Source organism: Trifolium pratense, linkage group LG1 (genome assembly GCF_020283565.1).
Source record: "Trifolium pratense cultivar HEN17-A07 linkage group LG1, ARS_RC_1.1, whole genome shotgun sequence".
Lineage (NCBI taxonomy): Eukaryota > Viridiplantae > Streptophyta > Magnoliopsida > Fabales > Fabaceae > Trifolium > Trifolium pratense.
The window spans coordinates 4578696-4606596 of record NC_060059.1 but is presented as its reverse complement, the minus strand read 5'-3'; the positions used below and the strand labels follow the sequence as shown (position 1 = coordinate 4606596).

Below are 27901 nucleotides of genomic sequence, written 5' to 3'. Positions count from 1 at the left end.
GTGAAAACGGAGCAGTCACTTCCATCTAATAGAGAGAAAGCTAGTCAATGTCGTCATAAGAAACATGGCAAAAAGAAGGATACAATAGATTTGAGGAATCTTCTACTTCTGTGTTTCACAATCTGTGTATGCCAATGACAACAGGAATGCTAATGAACTACTGAAGCAGATTAGACAACACAAGCGGACATGTTTGCCGAGAACAACCACAAGTTTTTAGAAATTTTTTACATATCTGAAATAATTTAGAAAAATTTTATATACTTGAACATTTTTTTTTCAAAGTGTTCAGGTAATAAAAAAAACTAGAAAAATTTTAAATACCTGAACATTTTTTTTCAAAGTGTTCCGGTAACCAAAATAAAATTTATATATCAGAACACTTTTTTCCAAACTGTTAAATTTTTTTCTTCAGGATTTTAGTTTATATATGAGGGCAAATTCATCTATTTAAAATTAATGTTGGGGTAGATGAACAATTGTTGGGGTATAATTTTTTTTCTATATATGGTCATCTTTCGATTCAACGTTACAAGGAGGTTACTTTATTGGGTCACTGATTTTTATTTGGGCCCACGTCTTCTGTTTATAAATGGGCTGGGCTCCACTCCATCGTTTGAAGGCCGGCTGCTATGAAATTATAGAATTTTTTTTTTCTTCTTAATAATGTGAAATTATATAAAGTTTCAACCGATAAAAAACATTAGAATTGTTATGAATATTATTAGTGGATGTCCTGGCCCATGTAATTGGCCCAATATGTTTACCTATATATAGATACTATGTATCACTATATTGTAACTCTAATCCTAATGGTGAATAACATACACTATTCTTTCTCTCTTTTCTCTCTTCTTCATATATACTATTGTTCTTATTTACATTAGTTTATAACACGTTATCAGCATGAGCTTACCAACTGAGGTACGCAATTCTTATTCTATTTTTATGAAATCATAAGTAGTTTAATTTTTGATTATTATATGATTATGAATCGTTTGAACCTTGTATACTTATAAAGATCAAATAATAATAATTAAAATTAAATAAATAAGCATCATTTCTTTATGTATTTAATTGATTCAATGTTGTTTACGCTTCGTGATATCCGACATTTGTATGGTGAAGCATAACACTTTGATCATTAATATTACATAAAATGTTGATCAATTATTTATTTATTTATTTATAATATGTATTTTGGATGTTTGATATTGTTTGAGTTTCGTGACCGACAATAGTCTGGTGAAGCATCATTATGCTTCGTGACCGACACCTGTATGGTGAAACATCGACACTTCGATCATCCAAAAGAACATAAACATGTTTAAGAATTCATAATCTTGGTTCCTGAAGAACCTAGAAAGTTAATACATGAATTCCCGAAGAATTCATAATCTTGGTTCCTAAAGAACCTATTCTTAGTTCCTGAAGAACTTAGACATTTAAATACATGAATTCCTGATGAATTCATAATCTTAGTTCCCGAAGAACTTAGAAAAAAAAAATTAATTTTGTTCCTGAAGAACTTACGAAATATCACCATTTATCACCATGCATCCCTAATGGATTGCACACCAAAATACTTTTATGTGTTATATAGTTCCTGAAGAACTAATAAAACAACTTATTTTTCTCTTCAATGAATTCTAGATGAATTCAATATTCATACATCCTTGAAGGATTGTAAATTGATAGTGATTTATTATATAGTTCCTGAAGAACTCAATGGATAAAATTGTAAAATTCAATTGCTAAGTAAATTTCACAAAAGCAGTAGCATGAATCGCACCGTTTTTACGGCCTTACAGATTTAATTTATGAATTCCCGAAGAATTCAAAAGCATAGTTCTTGAAGAACTCAACATTATTTTATGTCAATTCCTGAAAAATTCAAAAGCATAGTTCCTGAAGAACTCATATTATTCTCTATGAATTCCTAAGAATTCAAAAGGGTAGTTCATGAAGAACTCAAGATTATTCCGTGTGAATTCCAGAAGAATTCAATAATTTAGTACACTACTAATACATTCATATGTCATTCATATGTACCGTCAAAAAAAAAATGTCATTCATAAGTTAATTTGGTCAATCAATCTCATTGAAAACAATTGAATGTCTTTTATTTCTTTCTTTTATTGTTTTCAATTTATTACATTATCGGTTAATGAAGTATTATGATTGATTCATTTGAAATTAAATGATTTGTTTTGAAAATAAAACTAGTTGATTTGACAAATTTTCAAATATCAATTGAAATATCATATCGTTTAATTTCTTTTGTGATTTCTATTAGCCAAATTTTTGATACTACCTATTAATATTAACCTTTTTAAATCATGAATTAATGGATTATTTATTTACATTATATTTGACAATTATGATGTTTCCTGTTACTTTCGTATACTAAGTTTGAAAGTTACTAAAATAAAAGGTGTGCATGACTTAATACTTTATTCATTTTATTTTATACGATAACTTTGTACTATGTGTTATTATGAATTAATTCAGCTACTACAATGCTTAAGGTATGAATTGTGTCTTATTAAGAAAATATTTTTCTTCCATAATAAATCAATTTAATTGATATTTTTTTCTTTTGGAAATAAAATTATAATTCATACCTTAATCATATCTTTTTTCTTTTGGAAATAAATTTAATTATAATTTATACTCGGAATATTTTTTTTATATATTCAATTCAAGAATTCAAGAATATTTGTTTGATATTAATATCATATCCTTGATTTATGGAATTTGAATTTATTTTGTGAAATTTTTAAATATTTGGTGTTGATTGAATGTGAGAACTGTGAATCATATATAATTTTAAACTATATTAATCTCACGATTTGATCCTAAAATATTATATGAGAAACTCTTTTTTACTTTAAAAGTTGTAACACTAATGTTAATTATTTTGTTAAAGTGTTCTATTTGGAAATTTATTTTAGGCTCAATTTTGTTAATTATTACACCAAATTTTTTTACGATAATTATTACACCAAATGTTATTTATATGAATATTTGTAAATATTTTGTAAATTTTATATTGTCTTGTTACTTGAATATTCACTTGCAAATTGTTATTGAAATTATTATTTTGAGGAACTATTAAGACAATTGAGTATTAAATTATCCTTACATTGATTTATTATAAGAGTTTTTTTTTATTATTATACATTGGTTTGCCGTTGATTTGTGGCTATTTGAGATGACTTGTAAAGTCATCAAAATTTATTGGCTCCATTTGTAAGGAAAAATTCGAGTGGCAACCTGAAGTTTGCTTGAAGCTCATTTATATAAATGTACCAATGATTGGTAAAAGCACTCACTCGCTAATATGATGAAATGTTTTTAAACGGACATAAATGACAATAGTAACAATTCAGCCCAATAATAAGGGAGATGTTGATTTGTAGACCAATTGATTGCATAAATATAATCTTCTTTCATTCATATATGAATATCAATATGGAAACAAGAAATGAAGAGATGTTGAATATCTCTATATATTATTAATTTATTACACATATTTTGGATAAACTAAGTGTAATGAAAAAGTTATAAACCAGAAGTTTATACTACACTTTTATATATAATAATGCAATTGAAGCACAAATTATTGTAAACCAGAAGTTTACATATCATATTAAATTTATTGTTGGCAATACCGGTTGGGTCATCCCGGATTTATTATGATGCGAAAAAAAAATACTATAAATATATATTGAAGGGCCCGAAGTTCCTTCATTCTAGTAATTTTTATCGGTTACTAATTCCCAAAAGAAATTGATAATTTGAGATTTTTTACCATTTAGATATTTTGTGACTTGAATTGATGCATCAACTAAATTGGTCACATGCAATTTTACTCACAACCAGAAGTTTGTGAGTTTGTTTTCTCAAATAGTTTTGCTAAGATCTCATTTTCTAAATTCTTAGAAAATATTTGATAAGTATCGTATGTCAATTGAAATCGATATCAAATAGAATATGATCATACAAAAAATGGACTAGAAGATCCATTCTTTAGACGTCTAAAGTAAGCACATGACTGATACTTATGTGATCATAACTTCTAATTTATATTTTGGGAACATTCAAACATGTATATTGAGATACTAATTCGTATCAAGCCAACAAGTTATTATAAGTTCTCTCCTAATTTACAATTTGAACCTTGTTTATAAACATGATTCCCATATAAGCATTTTTGGATGTGTTGTGTATGTGCAATTGCTCCAATAGAATGCATTTAAACGGTTCTTAAAGAATATTGGGAAAATGTATTTGATATGAATCTCCATCTATTATAAATCATCTTGAGCCAAAAATTGGAGAATTATTCACAGCCCTGTAGGCTGATTTTCAAGTGATGAATTAATTTTCCCAATATTAGGGGGGAGAATAAGCAGCTGAAAAATATGAACCAGAAGTTCAAATGAATCACTTGAAATAAATTAATGTTATTATCTCATATTGATCCTCATAGTTTGAATCAAATGTTCAAAATATAAATCATTTGCAAAATTTATGAAATCAACTATTAGCTGCTAATGCTCCAAACAAAATGGATGTCCCTGTTGGACAATCTTATTTTGCAAATCAGTATTAACCACCCTGAAGTGTGGTAGATCAGTCGGTTCCAACGATAAAAATCCTCAAATAAGAAAAGAAGCTAAAAAGAAAGATGACCCAAGTGAGGATATGAAAACTTCAAAAGAGTATTTGACATAATTGAGTTTTAAGTTCCAGAAGAACTTCTCAGGTACCTAAAATTTATGATAATAAAGAGATCTTGACGAATTATGTCATGAATGAAAATTATGTCACGAATGGAATATGATGGAACCGAAAGGAAGTCAACGTTGACGATATTTTATATATAATATGGCGCTATTTGTGAAAGGAGTTAATGAGGATCATGAAATAAATTCTATTGAGAATTATAGACAATGATTGTCTAAATGAAAACGCAATTGCTATGTAGTTAAAGTCACTTTGCAAAGTGAAGATTTTTGGACCAGCAGTCCATACACCTGAAGATGTAAAACATGATGAGATACGAATTAATTTTCTTGTGAATAGAAAATGTTGCAATACAAACATTAAAAGCTTGATTTTTTTATTCAAGCATATTGGTAAAAGTTTGCTATTGATTGTGAAGAGAAATATTCACCTGAACTGAAATCAAAATTCTTCTCTTACTTGATTAAGGTTGTTAACACATGGAAGATTCAATTTATTTGAAAAATGTGTTACGCTATGTTTATATGTCACTTGTTAGCGTGGATTATATAAAACTCCATGAAGAATTTAATTTCCACGAGACATACATTTCAAACTATCGAAGAGATGACTTAATGAAATGAACAAGTCACTTTGGAAATGAATTTGTTATATGATGACATAAATTCTCGAAGAGTTCTTGAAATCTATTGATTAAAGAAAAGTTTGAAATGAAATATATTTGATATTAACAAATATAATTTATTGTCACTTGATGTGAACAAAGATCATTTCATGTCTCAAGAAAATGATCACTTACTTGAATTGGTCTTGAAGGACCATATTTTAGTTCAATTGAGAACACTATTACATTTTGCTAATTATGTATGTGATGGTATCAATAAACTCAAAGATATTGGAGCAAAGTCAAGTATATAATTTGTATCTTAGAGATACAACAATATCATCCGATTATGTGGAAGTTTTAACACTACATTCAGAAAGTTCAGAGTGTGGTTTTGTTGAAGTTTGTGATTCTACACATACAAGAAATTTGAAGAAGATAATACTGCATCAACAGCTAATTCAGAGAAGATTATATTAAAGAAGAAGGATCAAGTCTTTCTACAAAGTCATCATCAAGTAAAGCTTCTGATAAACTATATTGAAGATTAATTGCTCTTATTCGTCTCATATATAATTGTCTTCATGAGGGGGAGATATAAATTGTGTTCTGCACTCTTTTTCCCTTAACCATGGTTTTGTCCCATTGGGTTTTCCTGGTAAGGTTTTTAATGAGGCAGTTCAAACACAAAGGATGTTGTACTCTTTTTCCTTCACTAGAATTTTTTCCCACCGGGTTTTTTTCTAGTAAAGGTTTTAATGAGGCATATCCTCGATGGACATCCAAGGGGGAGTGTTATGAATATTATTAGTGGATGTCCTGGCCCATGTAATTGGCCCAATATGTTTACCTATATATAGATACTATGTATCACTATATTGTAACTCTAATCCTAATGGTGAATAACATACACTATTCTTTCTCTCTTTTCTCTCTTCTTCATATATACTATTGTTCTTATTTACATTAGTTTATAACAAGAATAGTTAAATAAATTCTTATAATAAAAAACCATGGATATAGTAAACTTGCATTATTTAAATGCTTCATTTTTTCACATCTTCTAGAGCTAAGACCCTCTCCAATCACTCCTTTCATTATCAAATCAAATTATAAAAAACACAACTAATCAACCAGACTTAACTAAGTAATTAACTAATTAAAACAACTAGTTTATTACCAGTAACTAACTAATTGATCTAATATTCAATCAAGAACCTGTCCATCAAAGAGTTCAATGGTGTCGTCCTCCTTGACGCCGTGCCACTCAAACGACTGATCTTCATACATAACACTCTGTTTATGAATGAAAAAATAACACCGATCTTCAGGAATAACATTGCTGTACATGTTGGAACCCTCAAGAAACTTCTTTAACTCACTCACTTTAGCACAAGATTCTATTTCTTTAACCAAGAAAGCACCTTTCCCTCTAATAGCCATTGGAACCACATTCAAACTCAATTTCTTTGACAATGTTGGCATCACCGGCACTGTTACCGGTGCATTCTCTGGCTGCAGAGGCGCTGTTGCATTGTTTGGCATTGAGACGTAAGCATTTGAAACTTGTTGGTGATCTTTGAGGTGAATGGTTGAAGTGATAGTGAGATCGGTTTGTAGTATGATTTCATCATCTTTGAAAAGTTGGTTATTGAAGAACAATAATTGCTTTGAAATGGGAATGTTATGGTATTTTTCTATCTTCTTTTTCACTTCCAAGAATGTGTCAAAGAATCCAACTTCCATTGTGAAAGATTCTCCATTCTCCCTCATGAAAGTCACGTCCATGTTAATAAGCGCTTCTAATTAATTAAGGTGTAAAAATGAAAACTTATAGTAATTGAAGTTAACAATCACTTGATTTCATAATTCATATAGAGGTAGTTACAAATGGAAAGGTAGTTAGTAACTTGGTAGTTACAAATCTTGTTGTGGTACTACTAATATATCTTGTTTCCAATTAATCTCGTTGAATAAGGGTAATTATTTTATATTTTTGAATTTTGACTAAAGGGTAATTAATTATTCAGCTATGTGTATACATTTGCAATATAATAATATAAGCTCTGCCATGCAAAGGTCTTCCAAGAGGCAAAACAGAACATTAATCGTGAATCAATCCTTGCATTGCATTACTAGTTAGTTTCACACAGCTCAATCAAGCATCCTGTGATTCTTAATTTTGAGTGGGAAGAGGTTTTGGAGAGAATTTCAACTTGTGATGACATCATCTGTTTTAGGATCGATGCATTTTTAGCTCTTTTGTTTAACCCTTCCATTAAAAAATTCAACTTTTTGTCTTCTATGAAAAAACGTGTTTTACAAAACCACCATACTTTAGTCAGTTTAGTCTATGAGTATGATCGATTCAGTAATAATCATAAGATTATTGCTCTTTCTACTTCAAGCTTAAATAAAGTATTAGAAGTTAATGTTCATACTTTGGGTACCGATAATTGGCGAAAGATCCAAGACTTACCATGTTCGTATCCTCTTTCTAATGAGACATTCAAAACTTATGTTTGCTCGGGGACGTGATGACAGTTAATTATATGATGTTTTTTCTTCCTATTTTTATGTATAGATAGTTATGTTTTGTTCATATCTATAATTTATTTTGTTTCTAATTTTAAGCCTATCATCATTCTATTTTTTTTTTTTTTTTTATATTTACTAGCGGGCAGCCGTCGATTCCTACACTACACGAAACCATACGCGAAGAACAGATTCAATCGCAGTCGTTGATTCCTACATGAAACAGTACACGAAATTACGAAAACGAAATTGAGTTGAACAAAAACAAACAGTAGAAGAACTCACGAAGAAGAACTCTGGGATGTGAAGAAGATGAACAAGTTTTTCTTCTTTGTGTGTTTTCTTTCTTTCTACTGATAATTTTATTTATATCTAATATATTTTAAAATCTAATATATTAATTTTTTTTGTAAGTATATTAACTTTCTATTTTTATTTTTCAATTTTTTTTTTAAATCTGACATATTATTTTCTGTTTTTCTATTTTTAAATGAAAATGACATGTTAATTTCACGTCGTCAAAAATCTTAGTCAGCATATGCCAAATCATCAATTACTTGGCATGTCAACAAAAAATTTACCTCAAGGACCTTTTTAAAAATTTTGGTTTTTTTAGAGACTAAAATCAAACTTTTTATTTTGCAGGAGCTAAAATCAAAACAAATCGTAATTACATGGACATTTTTCATATTTAAGCCATAAAAATAATAGAATTTAATCAAAGCACGTGTCGTTCTTTTTTCACAATTTACTTCTTATCTTTTTTTTTTTTACATGTAGCATAGTATAAATGTATAGAGTATAGTACTTGTACTTAGACTTATGGTTCAAAGTTTTGAAAATGTATATAAGACTTGTCTGCTAAAACTAAACTCCATCCATACTCCATCAGCCTAGCATGTGGTGAGACAATGCATATACTGATTCATCCCCGTTCATTATATTTTACTCTCTCCGTCCCAAAATACAAGCAAAAAGTGGTCAACCAAAATGGATATATTTGAACTAAATTCTTAACCAAACACATCCACTTTGGTTGACCACTTTTTGCTTATATTTTGGGACAGATGGAGTATTTCTAAATAATTACTTGTATGGGGTAACTTGGTAAAGTTTGATATGTGTGTCGTATGAGCAGAAAACTTAACGTGGTGTATGTATACACAAGTGGCTGTTCAATTTTGAATACACACAAATATTGTCATATATACACTAAAAAAAATCAAAGAAGACTAACGTACAATATACCATATAAAATTTAAAGTAACTTTCATTTTTATAATAATAATTAGTAGCTTTAGTTAACTAAGATCCTGGTGATTTATTTGACATACACAAAACTCAATTAAATTATGATATTCATAAAATACTTGTTAAATATTTTTTTCATTTTATAGATAAAATAATAATTATTTTTAAGCGAAGTGAAATCTATCATGTTACGAAAATCGGGATGTTTCATTATATATGTTTTTTTTTATATAATGGAGGGACTAAGTCCCAAAAAAGAATTACAAAGCAACTAGCATGGACATAGTAGATTCAGCTACATCTAAATCAAAAACATGCCGACTTTGAGTCGGACAAGACTCATAAAGTATCATATAAAGTATCATAGTATCTCCTAAATCGCACCAGTCCATGTGGAGAGATAAAACAAAAATACTTCTTTTGGTACTTTAACAGCTATCTTCTCCGCTTTGATTCTTTCCGCATCTCTGTTACGTAGCTCTCCATATTTGATTTCTCCCATAAGCATCTTAGCACAAGATCTTCCTTTGTTGCATCATCTATTAATAACAGGCACCAAATCAGTAAAAACTCAATAAGTTCAGAACCCTCAAGAGATATGCTAGTCTGTTGAACTATGTATGTACAATCTAGAACAAGTAAAAAAAACATAAAAACAGTATGGTTCTAATTCGGAACACAAACTCCACTACATTCTTAGTGCCTAAAGAAGAAGGTTCATCGTGGAGAAAATATAATCACCTATACTTCTCCATCTGTCGTCATGAAGACCAAGGGACCTTTGTGTCAGATAAGAAGCATCTTCCCAAGAATAAGGGCACTTTTTCACCCTGTATGTCCAAAACCAACAGCCAGACCATAGCAGCAGCTGGATAGAGCACATAATTAATCAATAGTTACACATAAAACAATAGTGATTTTCACAGTTCAGCACTACAAGTGGGAAATAATTTCATGTATTAAATAGAGTAATTAGAGATTCTAAGTATGAGTGCATTTTCCAAATAGAATATTTTAGCACTAACCTTTCCTAAAGTATAAGGTAAAAGAATGAAGCGGATGCCAACGAGTTTCCATATGGAGGGCCTTTCGGTTCCTGATATCTGCAGATCAAGTTCTTCCTCTACTTTACTGAGGTCTTCCTCCACTTTTCTGTATATAACGGTCATTCAAATTGTGTATCAAAAGTGAAGATACTACAGTACAGTCAATGAATCCAAATCTTATGAATCAAAGACAAACTGATTTAACAGAGGAAATGAAAGTTCGCAAAGAGGACAGCCAAATTGAGAAAGCCAGTAGACATAATAAGAAAACACATACCAGGACTATACAGAATCAGAATGATACCATACCTGTCCTTATTCTTTTGACTCTTCTTCTTATTTGTAATCCCACCACTGCGCTCAAGTTCCAACGCCCTTAGTTTATTTTTATAAGCAGGTGTCTTCTTCACCATGGCCACAGCCTTAATTAACACAAAAAAGTCAGTGCCATGAATCTGAACTATTTTATCTTCTGAAAACATTTCACAAATAAAAAATAGACCTATTTGCACAATTCAATTGTATATATCTTCAAAAGTCGGTACATTGCAAACCTAACCGACTCCAAGTCTTTATCTTGCATCCAAGACTATAGAGATTTTGAAACATTTTAGCTGAATATATCGGAAAATATATGGGTTGTAGCAACACTAAACTTCAAGACTTAGCTTCCTTGCTAATATATTTTCCACAAACAGACAATATTTGATTGTACGCTAATGAATCCAAATGAAATGGTTTGCACAAATTCAAAACCTCTTACAACATTGTGCCAGACTACTAGGCATAACCGCATAAGTAGGCTGAATACAATACTTAAAGCCATAATTAGATCTCTTTAGCCATTAGCTAGTCTATTAGAGCATAGAGTGGGATAAATGCTTGTTCAAAAAAAGAGTGGGATAAATGCATATTTCACATAACATCAGGGTCTTGTATAAAATTAAATTACATTTAATACATCACAGTACCTGATTATACCTTGTTGTTTGATTTAGATATTGGAAACCAGAAAGAATAAGAAGAAGGCCAACCAATACAGCACGGGGATCCTACCAAATTAAAGTACACAAATACTAACAAATCAGATTCAAGGGTCAAAATCATCCGATCGAATTAATCAACATTTCAAGTCAACTATTACAACCAAAATATGTAATTGGTCAGCAATAGAAACTGAGCAAATCTCACCGTCTTGTGACCATAGTACGCTCGATAGTATTGCGCGGTATTATAAAACACCTGCAATCAAAAGAAGAAAACTCAATTCTACTTCAATAAACGAACATTATTGACAATTCACAGTTATTGAGCCCCAATTTTAAAAAGACACCAAACTTATGCATAAGAAAATCCAAATACCTCCTCCGGATGCGCAATTGCATAATCGTATTTTTCTCGCGTAGCCTCATCCTTTAAAATCTGTGAACAAATTATAATTCCATCATTCACAAGTCACAACACATCATTTTCACACTAATATATAACGCAATGTGACTACTTTCTAATTAGCTTCAAATTTCAAAACATTCAATATTAATAAAAAGGCACTCCAACTCCCAAATCTACAACATATATTGAACAAAAGAATAACCAAGTCACCTCATAAGCATTGGCGATTTTAACGAAAATCTTTCGCGATTCCGGATCAGGATTTTTATCTGGATGACTGATTTAAATAGAAGACAAAATTAAACAAATCAATTGAAATTGAAAGAACACCAAATTCAGAACAGAAAGAAAGAAAATTAGAGAGAGAAAGATAGAGAGATACTGTTTCAAGGAGAGTTTGTAGTATGCTTTCTTGATTTCTGAAGAATTAGCACTTTGAGTAACCCTGCAAACAAAAACAATATTGAAATTGAAAATCAAGAAAATTGAGAAACAATTTGGGAGAAGAATTATGCAAGGTTGGAATAGCTGACCCGAGAAGATCATAGCAATCGTCTTCGTCGCAGTAGATTGCAATAGAAGGAGAAATGGTGGCTAAAATGAGAACCACCGCGAGAATTATGTGCCACCGGAATTGTGCCGGCGGCGGATCCATTTTGCTGAATGTGATTCGCCGGAATGAATTCGGTGTCTTTTCTGAGTTCACCCAAACACACCGAACAGAGATTGTTCTCTATAATCACAAATTCGAATCTAGTTCGGATCTTCGATGCTAAAAGATCCGACTTGATTTGTTGTACTGCTTGCTGTTTCCGATTCGTTTTTATATCCAGACAAGTTTTTCAGTTTTCACATGGTCTTCTAATCTAATTAATTAATTTTCTTGGTACAAAATTTTGAACGACTACTAATTAATTAGTTTTTTATTTTATTTTTTTTATAGAGTTTAATTGTTGTGTGTATTTAATGATATGTTGCCATATAATTGAATTAACGTGAGATATCATGTGTTTTTAAATACGTTTAGTAAATAAATTTAGTTCGATCAATCCTTCAAAAAAAAATTAGTTCCATCTATAGGAGTGGAAAAATTCAAACAAAACCATTTTGAATTTAATCATGTGTTTACAAACTTGTTGAACATAAAACAACAACGTAAGCCATGAAATGAATAGAAAACTCTTTCTTTTTGTTTTATTTTTTTTCTTTCTATTTAATGCAAAAAATTCAACCTAAAATTAAGGGTGTATTTGGTAAGTCCAATGAGCTATCTTATAGTTTATTGAACTTGCTTATAAACTTGTTTGATAAAAATAGTCCAATGCGTACCAACGAAGATTAGTCATCGTTAATGGAGATGAAAACTTCATGCCAATATCATGTAACAAAAAACAAAAATAAAATAAAAAAAAACATTTTTTCAAGCTATTTAATTTCACCCATAAAACAACAATAAATTTCTAATAACACTACAATAAATAAATAAATAATTTGATTAAAAATAAATTTCTTTGTTAAGTAGAAAATATTTTTAAAACAATAGTAATTAGAAAGGAAATGATAAAATAGTACTAGTAACTACTAATCTAAAACAGTTGTTAGCTACACCATGCCTATGCCAATTTGGCAACTATGTCGAAACACTCATCCAGTTCTACAAATCAGAGCGTGCAACAACAACGACCCTGGATCCAAATCAGTTACAGGGAAATCCAAGGTAAGTCCCCAACTGAACCGGTGGTCCAGGGCTCGTGCAATACGTTCTGGTCGAAAATTGGACCGCTCTAGTTCCCGAACCCAGACCCTAGAAGAACCCAACCACTCTCCACATACAACAGCTCACCTCGCTGTTGACGCAGATGACTCCGTCAGTGATGACGGCACAGAGTTTAGGGCCAAGTCCATTTATATTGTCTCCGACGGAACCGGTTGGACCGCTGAACATTGTGTTAACGCCGCTTTGGGTCAGTTCGATTACTGCTTGGTTGATCGTGGTTGCCCCGTTAGTACTCATTTGTTTTCTGGGGTAACTTTTCTGACCTTTCATTCTTTATCCATTTTGCTTTATATGCATGAAAATAATAATACTATAATTTGTGAATAGATAAATTATGCTGTGTTTGATGGTGTATAACCGATAAGCTAACTTATAAGTTGGGTTATAGCTTGCTTATTGAATTTGTAGTGTTTGTTTTGTGGTAAAATTAGGGTTGAACTAACCTATAAATATGAAATGACATAAAAAACATGTTAAATTAATATTTAATTTCTTGCAAGTGAGATGACAGGTAAAATTTAGAGAAAAAAGCTATAAGCTGTAAGCTTGTGAAGAAGAAAAATAAAAACGTCACTAATCGGGGATTCATTTTTTATATTACTCCCTCCGGTCCTTTTTATAAGAAACACTTTGGAATTTTTATTTGGTCCTTTTTATAAGAAACACTTTGTCACAATTCCATTTGTACCCTTATTAAATACAATCAAATAATTCATTATAATGCTAGTGCATTAATTAGAGAGTCCTATTTCACATGCTAGTCAAAGGTTAGTTTTGGAATATAACATAAAATGTTAGAATCATTAATGAGAAAATTTACCTTCCTTGGTCTGTGTGATTTTGTCAAAGTGTTTCTTATAATAAGGACCGGAGGGAGTATAAGCTATAAGCTTTAAGCTCAAAATTTGGCGTTGCCAAACAGAGCCTTGTCATCGAAATTGTAATATTTGTCAAAATAATCCTTCATGTTTTTGCGAATTGACAAATATATCATTTAAAATGGTTCTTCTGCTAACTTCTACTATCATTATAGGCTTATGATGTGACATGTTACATTAATCTCACATTAATATAAGCTCACTAGGGACTTATTTACCTATGCAATTTGTGTCTTCTCAAATACAAGTTTGTCATAAATTGCAACTGTGCATGGACTAGTTACTACTAGCAAATTAGTCCATGAGAAACCGAAATTTTATAGCCAAATCAGTCGCAGTGGGATTACCGTGGATGGCTCCCATATTTGATTAATGTGTTGCGTCATAGTCCTTAACGCTAAAACTTAATAGAGAGACTATTTTGATTGACATTTTACCATGTTAGGGATGTATTTGCTAATTTGTTATAATTAGGGACTATTTTGACTAATGTTTAAAAATTTGAGGACCAATCTGTTTATTCGCTTAATACTTCATGTGCCACACTTTTTCAAAACACGAATTTTAATCATCACAGTTTTTGTTTTTAGCTATTTTTTTATATTTATGTTGAGTTTGTTGTTGATTAGATTGATGATGGTGAGAGGTTAATGGAGATAATAAAGCAAGCAGTGAAGGACGATGCATTACTTGTGTATACATTAGCCGATTCTTCATTATCTTCAACAGCTGAGAAGGCCTGCAAATTATGGGGTGTGCCTTCTACTAATGTACTGGGACCCATTACAGAGGACATTGCTTCTCATTTGGGCGTGTCTCCCTCTGGCCTTCCCCGTGGTGCATCTGGCGTTCCTCTCTCCGATGATTACTTTCGTAGGATTGAAGCTATTGAATTCACTATCAAGCAAGATGACGGGGCATCTCCACAGAATCTTGCCAAGGCTGATATTGTTCTTACTGGGGTTTCCCGAACTGGGAAAACGCCTTTGTCTATTTATCTTGCTCAGAAAGGGTATAAGGTCGCCAATGTACCGATTGTAATGGGGGTGGAAATGCCTAGGACTCTCTTTCAGGTTGATCCAAAGAAGGTTTTTGGATTGACTATAAATCATGGCGTTTTACAGGATATTAGAAGAACAAGGGCTAAAACTTTGGGATTTAGTTCAGGATCAAGGACTAATTACTCGGAAATGGATTATATTAGAGGGGAACTTGAATTCGCAGGAAGGCTCTTTGCACAGAACCCTGTCTGGCCGGTTATTGGTAATGAGTTTAAATTATACCCGTTTCATATTTCGAAAATGCAAACTGTGATTTAGATGATTTCAAAAGGAGTTGCAAAATATTACAGTCAAGCTAATGCTGATGGATTCTAATTTTTTTTCTGCCATATATACAGATGTGACTGCTAAAGCGGTAGAAGAAACTGCAGCAGTTGTATTGAGGCTGTTCCATGACCGTAAGAATAAGTACACAATGTCTAGCATCTCAAAACGCTACTAAAGATGTTGATATTCACTCGTTGAACTCCATATTGTAAAGCATCAAAGTTTTATACTATTGCAAAGCAGAATTTGCTGACTACTCATAAATCATTTATCATACGCAATTGTATATTTAGCCTACAGGTATGCCTTTTTTGTGTCATAGTTTATTCTATGTTATATTATGGAATATTACTATCTTTTTTTCTTTTTTATTTTATGGAATATTGGAACATTACTATCGATTTCAAACCATGTAGTATAATAAATAAGTCGATTCTAAGAAACCAAATGTTTGTTAATCTTGAACAGTATCTTACTAGACCCAGCTGTGGAAAAGCTGTTTTGCTAAGATGAACTTAAATACCTATAATAATTATAAAACTTACACCATTAAATTTGGTGGGTGCTGGTGACTTCTGTTTAATGAAAAATGCAGTAGAATACAATGAATAAGTAGAAATGCAGTTTCCTTCAAGGGAAAGGAATCTCTTTTCCTGCCAAATTGGTGAAGTATTTCTCCATGGTTTGATTTTCGAAGTCAAATCTAGAAAATTTGTCCTAGCCTCTTAGGGAGCCTTTTTTATTGCCTCTAATTGTCTTATGGATCTAGTAAGTAATACTTAACTGTTATGCCGGCACTGTTTATTGATATCTATTTTCTCACCAAATTATCCGGTGGGATTTAATATTCATGCACTGTGTTTGCATTTACATGTTGAAAAAAAATACATTTGCTAAAAATGTTGAAAATCTTAGATTCCAACTTCCAAACAACCTATATAGGCATTGAACGTATTTATGTAAGATTGCTGGTGTACCAAACATTCATATAGGCAGGCACAAAAACACAGCCATGAATTTTGTAGGTTGAGCTGCTAATATTTTGTTCTTGTTCACCTAACTGGGATGTATGGATTAAATTTTTTACTGTAACATTAGAATAAGTGTTTCATCCTTTTCTAAGGATGTGAAATTTTATCATGGCTGAAGACAAGATTAATGCAAACTGGCATAACTAATTAATTTCTATTAGTGGCAAACATCAATCTTAAGATAAAAACTCTCTGTTAAGGAAAAAGCTTTAATGTTTACATGCTTCTAGTTATTTAGACCAACTACATAACATACGAAGTTTGCCAAAGGTTTCCTAAATGATTCACACATGACACACCTAGTTTATTCCTAAAGGTTTCCCAATACATCAAACTTGATTTGTCCCTGGAAAATCAACTAGTGGATTGCAGCTTTATTGATAAAGACCAAAAGTTTCATTGAGCGTGCATGTCTCTTAGTGACTATTTGCTCTCACGCCGGTACTTTTGTAGGTAGCTCTCATGGCACTACTATTTTCCTTTCCTCTCTCCTTTTCCCTATCTTGGTATTTACACAAATGGAAAAGCGTTTAATTGCTATTAGGATTGCAAATAAGAGCAAAACATAACAGAATGATACAGGCTACACTGAGGTATATAAATCCTAAGGAGAGAAAAAGCAAAAAGTAACTTTTTCATCCTCCAAATCCACTATGCCCTGAAAAATGAAATAACACACCCAATAAACTATAGAGATCCCCTCTATTATGTGATCTTTATCAGCTGTTATAAAAGAAATATTCCTCCCCCCCTCTATCATAGTGCATAGTATATTATCAAGCCTCTTGTATAGCCAGAAGAGGTGACTGATTCTGACATAAAGATGGTGGGAATTCTAGTTAGCATTTGTAACCTATGCAATTTTGTCTTCGAACTTTTTGGCACGTCCCATAATCTCATCATATTTGGTATAAGTTGGTAGTACAAGTTGGCGATATCAGTAATTACTGCAAATCACCCCCAATATTGAACTTCATTTTTCTTGCTAATAGTAAGAGTCAAGTATATCAGTTACAATGTACCCGCGTTTGACTTGTTTCACAACATATAAATCAAGGCACCTAAAATCATGTTAAGGATCAACACAAGTTAAAAGCAGAGCCAAAATAATTGAGTTATATATGAGTTGAGAATCTTACAATGTGGCGAAGACAATAACTTTTTTAGGGTCATGGAGCCATGAAGAAAAACTTGTACTTCTTGTTATACATTTGTTTTCAGTGTTGTTACACATGTTACTACTTACTAGCTATTGTGAACTTGTGATAGTAATTTGATGCTGCACTTGCTGTGGTGGGTTTGTTGAATTCTGTGTTGACCTCACCACCACAACTGTTGACTTTGTAGGATCCTAACTTACAGATACAGTTCAATGAAACCCATAATCAATACAAGAGTTTACAATAGTGCATTACAAGTTCACTACGATGATGTCCAAAATCCTAACAGTACATGTGGTCCCTAAGTATGGTGTACCAACAACATATTGATTACATGTTATAATCTTATTATATAATCATACAGCACTTTTGCCTTGCATATGATTGACCCAGAAACCTATTTCAGAGTTAAATTTAACAATTTTACATAGTAGGTCTCCTATTTTTTCACCTTAACTAATCTTCAACCACCAATGACCTGACCAGGCCAGACAATTTTTACTAAATCACTATGCAATCAATCTTGTTTGATATTATTTCAAAACTATAGTGTATTCAATTTTTACTGTAAAGTTTGTTTACATTATCTATCAATCATAACAGTTGAATTATTAAAAATATTTGATTTTAAATATATTTACTTTAAAAGCCATACAAGAAATTATTTGTGATTGGTTAACAGTGTAAAACATTCTCACCGAGAATATGTCAAAATTAATTATCTCATATTTTATTGGGTTTGAGATGATGAAAATGAATAAATGACAACTATAATGCTAGGACAGATATAAGGCCTAGGAATCAGAGGAAACCAACATTGTCCTGATATAAGTACAGGTTGGTGATGAATTATTTTACCATTTGAATTTAGTTACCAGTATTCAAAATTGTGCCTTAGGGTAAAACAATGAAAACAGTCACATCATAAAGTTGACAATTATATAAAACATTTTTTCAACTCAAAGATATGCTGCATGAAAACAAATCCAAGTTGGCAAATCAGTCGGTTGAGATTCATAAGATACTGTGAAAACAACAAAATATATTTGGATTCTATCATGTATTTCTTTTTTGTATTTAGTGTACACAAAATTGTCTTTAAATTGCCATGTGACATCAAAACAATCAAACTTAGATGATCCAAATCACAATAAATGAAAAAACACGAACTCTCATGTATAAAGTTAGAAGAGTACAATGAAGAAGTCGGTAACACATTGGAATGGTAATGGTACCTTTCAGTAGGGACAGTATCCTTGTCTTGAAGTGTGACATTGCCATGCACATTCCTATCACCCCAATGCTGAGAACCTTTCCTAGAAAGGCTCTTCTGCAACAATATATCGTTTAAAATAAATCAAGTAAATGAAATTATGAAGTGCATTTCATCATGATTAAAAAAAAAGTGCATTTCATCATAAAAATAAAATTAAAATGGACATACAAAGTCGGTTAAACTAGTTTTTATCTAATTTTACACAAATGTCCGACGAGAATAAAGATTTCGCAAATAAATTTTGATTACAAAGTGGACTCGTGGTGCAATATAATCAATTCTTATCGGATGTTACCACTAAACTCTAAGTGCATGTTTGAATTTGCGGTAAATTAGTCATAATCAAAGTGAGTCAATATGTTGGTAGAAACTACATTTTTTGAGCTTAACAAGAACACGGTACTTGCTAAACTCTCGCTAATCGAGACACACTTACTACCATTGGGGAAGTTCTACTTCTAGCATTCAGGTTTAATATAAAATTAAAATAATCATCAGTAAAATGACATTGTTTTAAAAAAATATTTAATCTTACTGTAGTTCTTGAATTGGCATTGGTGATGTCTTTGTTGATGCTGGAAGAGATGGAATCCATATCAACCACAAAGCTATCTACTTTCTCAGAAGAATATTGATATGTGTTTATATGATCTGAAACCAAGATTCTCTGAGAACCATTGTTCATCTGTTCTTACTCTGAAGCCTCGCAATTGTCATTATGAATTCGGAAGAAACCAGCGAGTGCCGCAAACAACTTCCTGTTATTGTGTTGGCAGTTACTTCTCTAATCTTTCGATTTGGGCTAGCGAAGATAAAATAGTTCTCACGAGGAGAAACCACTATATCCTCAAATCCCACATGAGGAAAGCAATTTAGCCTCCAGATTGTTTCACCGTTAAGACAAAGACCTTCGCAGATGAAGAACATTGAAAGTAAGGAGTAAATGAGAAGAAACAAGGGAGGAGAAAGGAAAAAAGCCATGAAGAAATTCAGAAATGAAATGAGAAAAAATGGTTTGAGGTTGGTCCTATTCATACTAATTGAGCTTGAGTAGTAACGAGTACAAGATAGAATTACCTAAGTAAAACTCATCAACCACATCAATGTTGGTCAGATTTAATTACTTAAGAGTTATCAATTAAATTCATTAAATGCCAACAATAAAATTGTACCGACAGAAACAAATCCAAAACAAAATATTGCATTAAGTTAAGCCAATTGTCGACAGTACTGAATGGACACAAAAAATGCAAAATTATAATACATTAAGAGGAACTGGATTTTCTAATGTCCAACAACATATCTTCAAGTTGCTTCTTTGTCGACATAGTGACTCATTCAGGTTGAAGATTCTTCAGATGGTGACAACAGTGTTAGCCTCAACCAGTTTCTGTTTTAGACAATGCCAACTGCTTTTTCAACCAGCCTAAGTTCTTCAACCAGCTTCCTCATTTGGTCGAATATCACAGTGTCAGCCGAAGCAACATTAATGGTTGAAAGAATATTTTGACACATTGTCAAGGATGTATTTGCTAATTCATAAAAATTATGGACTATTTTGACTAATGTTTATAATTTCGAGGACCAATTTGCTTATTCGCTTAATATTATCATATACCATACTTTTTCAAATCACTAATTTAAATCATCACAGTTTTTCTGTTAGTTGTTAATATTTGTAATAAAGCAAGCAGTGAAGGAAGGTGAATTGCTTGTGTATACATTAGCCGATTCATCATTATCTTCAGCTGCTGAGACGGCTTGCAAATTAGTGAGAACCTTGTTTGGTCGGTTATTACTAACGAGTTCAAAATTATACTCGATTTCACATTCCTATAATGCAAACTGTGATTTAGATTATTTCAAGTGGAGTCGCAAAATATTACATTCAAACGTATTCTACGAAATGGGAACGTTAGTTAATCGTTGAACAGTATCTTACTAGGCCCAGCTGTTGAAAAGCTGTTTTGCTCTGATGAACTTACCTATAATTGTAAAACTTCCATCATTAAATTTGGTGGGTGCTGGTAACTTCTCTTTTGTGAAAAATACTGTGAAATACAATGAATAAGTAGAGTTGCAGTTTTCTTTCCTTCAAGGGCAAGGAAACTCTTTTCCTGCCAAATTGGTAAAGTATTTCTCTATGGTTTGGTTTTCAAAGTCAGATATAGACAATTTATCTTAAATAGCCTTTTTTATTGCTTACCTAAATGGTTCTAATTGTTTTTGTGGATCCAATTATACTTAATTCTTATGTAGGATATCTATTTCATTATCAAATTATCTGGTGGAATTTAATATTCATGCACTGTGTTTGCATTCACTTGTTGAAAAAATATACATTGCATGCTAAAAATGTTGAAAATCTTAGGTTCCAACTTCCAAGTAACCTATATAAGCCTTTAACATATAATGTATTTATGTAAGATTACTAGTGTACCAAACATTCCTATAGATACGTAGGTAGGCACAAAAACATGTATATGCGAACGGTGAGTGTCATTCGTAAACATTTCTACTAGACCATCTAATCTGGTTCGGGGGGCTCAGTTCTGGCATCAAGTGGTTCCAGCCCCCTCCCGATCGCAGTTGCGGGGATAGGATAGTGGTCCTTCCTACCAAGTCGAACGTCAATCACCACACTAGACCAACTAACTGGATTAAATTTTTTACTGCAACCTTAGAACAAGTGTTTTCTCCTCTTCTAAGGATTTGAAATTTTGTCATGTTTGTTTGGTTCTGAAACTGGTATAAGTGTATAACTATTTAACTTGTATTATTGGTAAACATCAATCTTAAGATAAAGGTTCATTGTTGAAAAGGATCTAATCATTCACACTTCACATGCTTCTACTCGTTATGTAGACCCCAACTATACAACATACAAAATTTGCCAAATTAAGTTAAATGATTCACACATGACACACCTAGTTTATTCAAAAAAGTTTCCTAATATATCATCATTACATTATTTGTCCCTTGAAAAACAACTAGTGGTTTACAGCTTTATTGATAAAGACCAAAAATTTCATTGAGCATGCATATCTTTTTGTGCCTACTGCTCACAGCATTGCACTTTTGCATCTTGTAGGTAGTTCCCATGGCATTGCAGTTTCACTATTGCACTCCTTTTCCTTATATTCCTTCACTTTAAATTTACAAAAATGGAAAAAGGTTCAATTGCTATTACTAGTAGGATTTCATGTAAGAGCAAAACAAAACAGAATGATACATATACAAGTGATGATGAGGTATATAAATTCCTAAGAAGAGAAAAAGAAAAAAGTAACTTTCTCATACTTCAAATCCACTATACCCTAAAAATAACACACCAAATAAACTAAAGAGATCTTTCTCATGATCTCATCCTCTTCCATGTGATCTTTATCATTATCAGCTATTGTAAAAGAAATATTCCATCCCCTCTATCATAGTGCATAATATATCCTTTTGTAGCACCAGAAGAGGTAACTGATTCTGACATAAAGATGGTGGAAATTCTAGTTAGCGCGCATTTGCAACTTGTGAAATATTGCGTTCTTCAAATTTTATGGCGTGTCTCAAAATCTCATTGTATACGATATAAGTCGGGCGGAATTGGTAACTACTGCAAATCACTTCCATATTCAACTCCATTATGCTTGCTGATACTAAGAGTCAAGTATATCAGTAACAACGTTCCCACGCTCGAGCTGTTACAAAAAACATATCAATCAAGTCACATAAAATTGTGTTAAGGACTAACTAACTAACTAACTCAAGTTATTATAATATAAGAGTTGTTGAATATTACATACAATGTGGCAAAGGCAAGAAGAACTTTTTTAGGGTCAAGGAGCCATGAATAAGAAGTACTTCTCCTTGTTATACATTTATTTTCAGTGTTGTTGTTACGCATGTTACTAGCTGCTGTGACTGTAATTTGATGATGTACTTGTTGTGGTGGGTTTGTTGAATTCTGTGTGGACCCCACCGTTACCACCGTTGACTTGCATGGTCCTAACAGAGAAGCTGCAGCTCAATGAAAACCATACAATCAATACAATACAAGAGTTTAAAATTTACATTACTACATTACAAATCTACAACAATAATGTCCAAATTTCTGATAATTGTGACAGAACATGTGGCCCCTAAGTATGGTGTACCAACAACATATTAATACATATGATAATCTTATATAATCTTCACTTTAGCCTTGTATATGATTGACTCAAAAATCTATTTCACAGAGCTATGTTTGACAATTTTACATAGTAGGTTTACCTATATTTTTCACCTTAACTAATCTTCAACCACCGGTGACTAGGCCAAACAAATTTTGCTAACTACATGTCTGAATTGAAGGCGAGTTTGATAGAATCACAGTTGATCACCGCAATTTTGACAAAAATTATACTTTCAAAATTCAACAAAATTACAGTGTCACCGTAGTTTAATCAGAGTTATCGTTCATCCAAAATACACTAGTGTATGCTTTTACAGTCATGTTTGATATTTTTCCAAAACCTCTCTCTATATATATAGTGACAAGATATATCATAAGACAAATATGAAGCCTAGGAATGAGGGACACCCACCACCTTGGCCTGACAATAGGTACAGGTTGGTTGTTTATGAAATATTTTACCAATGAACCTAAAGTTGATAATTATATGAAACATTTTTGAAATGAAGAAGACATGCATGAAAACAAACACACCTAAAGAATAGTTATTAATTAGTACAGATCCATAAGATAAAAAAACAAAAATATATTTGGATTCTTTCATGTATATTTTGTATTATACACAAGTTTTTCTTTAAACGGGCATGTGACACCTAAAAATTCAAACCAAAGATGATCCAAATCTAATTAATGAGATAAAACAAATATCAAGTTTAGGTAGAATACAATGTAGAGGTCGGTAACACAATTGGAATGGCAATAGTACCTTTCGGAGAGCATGTAGTAGGGACAGTGTCCTTGTCTTGAAGTGTGACATTGCCACTCACATTTCTATCACGTTGAGATCCTTTCCTTGAAAGGTTCCTTTGCAACTACATATCATTTAAAATAAACCAATTCAAATGAAAGAAATTATTAAGTGCATTTCTTAAAAATAAAAAAATATTATTAAGTGCAATAACCAAAAGAAAGAACAACGTAAGAATGCTACAACTTGGTGGAGTTGAGTAAGTCACACACAAAGTTAATTATCTAGTGGCTTCTTTAATCTTCAACGTTTTGATCAATTAAAATATATTATAATTAAAGGGTTTATGGAGAAAGCGTGGGAGAAAAATATTGGTTGAGAAAGACATTCGATTCTAATGGCCGCAAAGGTGTAACAAAAGTTGATAACGTCTATGTTTTTTGTTCCATTATTTTCTTTTATAATAAGAGAAAAATGGATATTGTAAAAAAAACAATAAGAAGAGAAAAGTGGACATACAAGTAAACTAGTTTAAACTAATTTTACACTAGTTTGACATATGATCTTAAAAACTTATCGGAATTTACCATTAAACTTTTAATCGCATGTTTGAATTTGCGGTAAAAATGTCAGAATTAAGATGAACCAGTTTAAAATTTGACAAAAAATGCATTTTAGAGTTTAATTTTGCATGGATTGTAAAAAAAAAATAGTTAATTAAGCCGAAATTCAAACATACATTACTGACTATTACAAAAAAAGTACCGGGATACTCTAGAGTTTAGTTGAATATGTCATATTATTTTTTTATATTTAATTATTTTGAATTAAATTTGTAAAGGATGTACCAACAAAACACTAGAATACTAATGAATTTTCAAAAATAAAAAATATATATACAAGAATTATAAGTTTACAATTACATAATAAAAAATTTAAATAACAGAACATGACACTGACTCTGTTTTGTTTGTGAGATGGGCCAAATAATATATAATAATATAAAAATAAAATAATCATATACATAAAGTAAAAAATAATAAAAAAATCTTACCGTAGTTCTTGAATTGGCATTGATGATGTCTTTGTTGATGCTGGAAGAGAAAGAATCCATATCAATCACATAGCTATCTACTTTCTCAGAAGAATATTGATATGCGTTTATATGATCTGAAACCAAAATTCTCTGAGAACCTATGTTCATCTGTTGTTTTGAATCCAAACCCTCTAAATCCTATACAAAACACAAGAATTATCATGAACTATGAAGAAACTAGCGAGTGCAAAATAAAAAAAAATGAAAATTGAAGATGACCCAGAATTCAAATTCAATGGAACAGTTATATTATAAAAGAAATTAAGATTCTTACCAACTCATGAATTTGCGCAAGTTCCATGACTTTTGAAGAGAAAAAAAGTTCTTCTTTTGTTTTTCAGAGTCAAAAGTTGCGTTGCGTATTGAATGGGTCACAAGAGATTAAGACATAGCCAAATAGCACCTAATTGAAGAAACATGATTCATGAACACCATAAGTCAAAAGACTCAATTTTTAGATAAGAATAACGATAAAAAAAATCAAAAGAAAAAATACCCGTGAATCATAATCAAGAAATTTCGTCTTTGTTGTATTAAAAAACGGGTCTTTTTTGGTTTTAACGATTATGGTCTTAGTGAAATTTTGCAGAAAGACAAAGGAAAAAACAGGTAACAGAAGTTTTTGGTAGTTTGTTGTGGTGAAAATAATGATGATGATGATGATGGAATAGAAGTGGAAGAAGAAGAAGAAACAAAGTGACTTATAACTACAACGTTTTTTGTCTTGTTATAGGTGGATGGTTTTGATTGGAAGGTAGAAAGGAAGGAAATAGTGTAAGAAAGGGAAGGTGAGGTGAGAAGAGTATGATGATGAATTTTGATGTGGGGTTTGGTTTCTTGTATAAACAAACATTCATCTATAGAGGATTAGGACATTAGGAATGAGTTTATAATTTAATTGCAAAAGTGGACATAGTTCCATACTTCCCCTTTGTCTATGTTGTCTTTATTTTTTATAGTTAGAGTAAATAAATAACCATTTTTCATATATAGGGATTATAGCTTCAATTTTAAGCATCTATCTTATTTATCTTAAAATGAAATTCTAGTTTTTTGTATGCATAAGTCCGAAATCGAACATTTGACTATATGTTTAAGCACCAAAATCCTTACCACTTGAATAAATAGTATTTAATTTCCAACAATATTCATATTTTAATTGGGTTAGTATCCCGTGAATATTTTGCAAAACAAACTAAATTGACCAACATTTTTAAATTTATGGGACTAAATTATTTTTTAAAATGTAAGTTATTATATTTGATCTGGTGGTGAAAATTTTGGGTAGTATACAAGATGTCTTATGTTCGATTTTGATCGACAATATTGTAAAAAAAAAAAAGTTTTTAAAAAAGTTTCCAAAACCAAAATGTTCTGTATGAAAAAAATTAAATTGCTATTTTATAAATTTGTATGTTAGTTTAACCAAAATTATAATTTCATGAACAAGATAATGATTTTGCAATAAGAAAAAAGCACCAAAGTGGTGATTTATACTTTTTTTGTAATACACTTTCATCGACTGAAAAAATCTCCTTCAACTACAGTATGAAGAGTACCGCGTGCGCTACACATTTTCTAACCAATTACCATCAACTACAGTAATAATAATGTATTACTATCAACACATTATCTATACTATAGGTGGCGAATAAACGTCGAGTACTTTAAATAGAAGGCTTAAAGAGTGACTCGGGAATACTGTTTAGCAAGACTCATTTCATTCTTTATAATTCGAGATGATTCTCATCTCTGTCTCTATTTTCTGTTTTGCGGTTTCTTCCTTCATTTCCAATCCTGCGAATTCCTATGATTTTTTCGGGGATTCATCCACCTTAAAAAATAGTTTAATATAAAACATATAAAAAAATTACGACATTATTATGTGTCTTGTAAGTTTTGACAATAATAAACATCGCATTAAAATAAATTCATGCTTACATTGTGTGAAAATATAAAAAAAAATAATAATATAACATAAAATACTTAAATATACACGTACATATGTTATTTTAATGAAGTGCTTTGAAATGAAGTATTTATCGGGAGGATAATAAAATCTCATCTCCATTCCCAAACCTCCTTCGAGGGAACTTTTAACTCCATCCCCATCTTTGCAAAAGAATTTCTCATGTTCGAGTTTTCAAATGGGACAATCTCCATAGAATATTTTGACATAAAATTGTTTCAAATTGACATCCATAGTTATTTCTTCGATTATTGGACAAAAGAAGTCTGAATTCGATCGAAAAGTAAATAAAATTTGACATAAAATTGTTTCTATCATGCATCAAATTGAAATTCTTCCAAATAATTTATGCTTAAAGAAAATTCATTAATATTAGTTGAAATTTAAATTAGTCAAGGCAACCATATAAATTAATATGTATTTAAAATTAATAAAAATTATGTGCCAAGAATAATGTCTTAGAGAATTTGTTGCCACTTATATAAGCATAATTGTAGTTTATGTATATCTCTTATTTGCTTTGCTTGCTGTGACGTGTAGCATATAGGCACACTTGTAATGTAATCACTGGGGTTGGCCCAACTGATCTGGTTTCTGGATTGATTCAATGTCAAATAATTGTATGGTTTAACTTTGAATCACCACTTTAATTAGATCCTTTTATTTTTTCTTATAGAAAATGATGTGTTTGATTAATGTAGATACCGGATTAGAAAATTGAATCCAAGTCAATCCACATACTTTGAGCAAATCCAACTTTTATTATGATCATCAATATAGGTGAAAATGATATTTGATGAGAGTAAAAATTTTGGAGTTCTGAAACAACAATTGTTTTTGTAGAAACAAATTATGACAATTATTATAACTATTTTATAGTTGTTATTATT

At 31.2% G+C, this 27901-nt stretch overlaps 4 protein-coding genes across 4 annotated transcripts; 1 reads left to right on the top strand and 3 right to left on the bottom strand.

Annotated features, from left to right (window-relative positions):
- Nucleotides 1–6562: 6562 nt before the first annotated feature.
- On the bottom strand, nt 6563–7144 carry LOC123912454. The gene has a single exon (XM_045963219.1). It carries the CDS (start codon nt 7142–7144, stop codon nt 6563–6565), a length of 582 nt encoding a protein of 193 aa, XP_045819175.1.
- A 2184-nt stretch (nt 7145–9328) lies between these two features.
- Nucleotides 9329–12482, bottom strand: LOC123882622 (chaperone protein dnaJ 50). The gene is made up of 10 exons (XM_045931377.1): nt 12114–12482; nt 11963–12025; nt 11791–11857; nt 11551–11610; nt 11380–11430; nt 11160–11240; nt 10498–10610; nt 10168–10294; nt 9884–10010; nt 9329–9681 (listed from the first exon to the last, which is right to left on the bottom strand). The coding sequence occupies exons 1-10, from the start codon at nt 12233–12235 to the stop codon at nt 9578–9580; spliced, it is 915 nt and encodes a 304-aa protein (XP_045787333.1). The 5' UTR covers nt 12236–12482; the 3' UTR covers nt 9329–9577.
- A 646-nt stretch (nt 12483–13128) lies between these two features.
- On the top strand, nt 13129–16006 carry LOC123882606 (pyruvate, phosphate dikinase regulatory protein 1, chloroplastic-like). The gene is made up of 3 exons (XM_045931376.1): nt 13129–13606; nt 14865–15498; nt 15635–16006. Exons 1-3 carry the CDS (start codon nt 13190–13192, stop codon nt 15736–15738), a joined length of 1155 nt encoding a protein of 384 aa, XP_045787332.1. The 5' UTR covers nt 13129–13189; the 3' UTR covers nt 15739–16006.
- Nucleotides 16007–21961: 5955 nt separating this feature from the next.
- On the bottom strand, nt 21962–26003 carry LOC123882589. The gene is made up of 6 exons (XM_045931375.1): nt 25539–26003; nt 25317–25445; nt 25001–25180; nt 23965–24070; nt 22828–23041; nt 21962–22722 (listed from the first exon to the last, which is right to left on the bottom strand). The coding sequence occupies exons 2-6, from the start codon at nt 25341–25343 to the stop codon at nt 22635–22637; spliced, it is 615 nt and encodes a 204-aa protein (XP_045787331.1). The 5' UTR covers nt 25344–25445; nt 25539–26003; the 3' UTR covers nt 21962–22634.
- Between the last annotated feature and the right edge of the window lie 1898 nt (nt 26004–27901).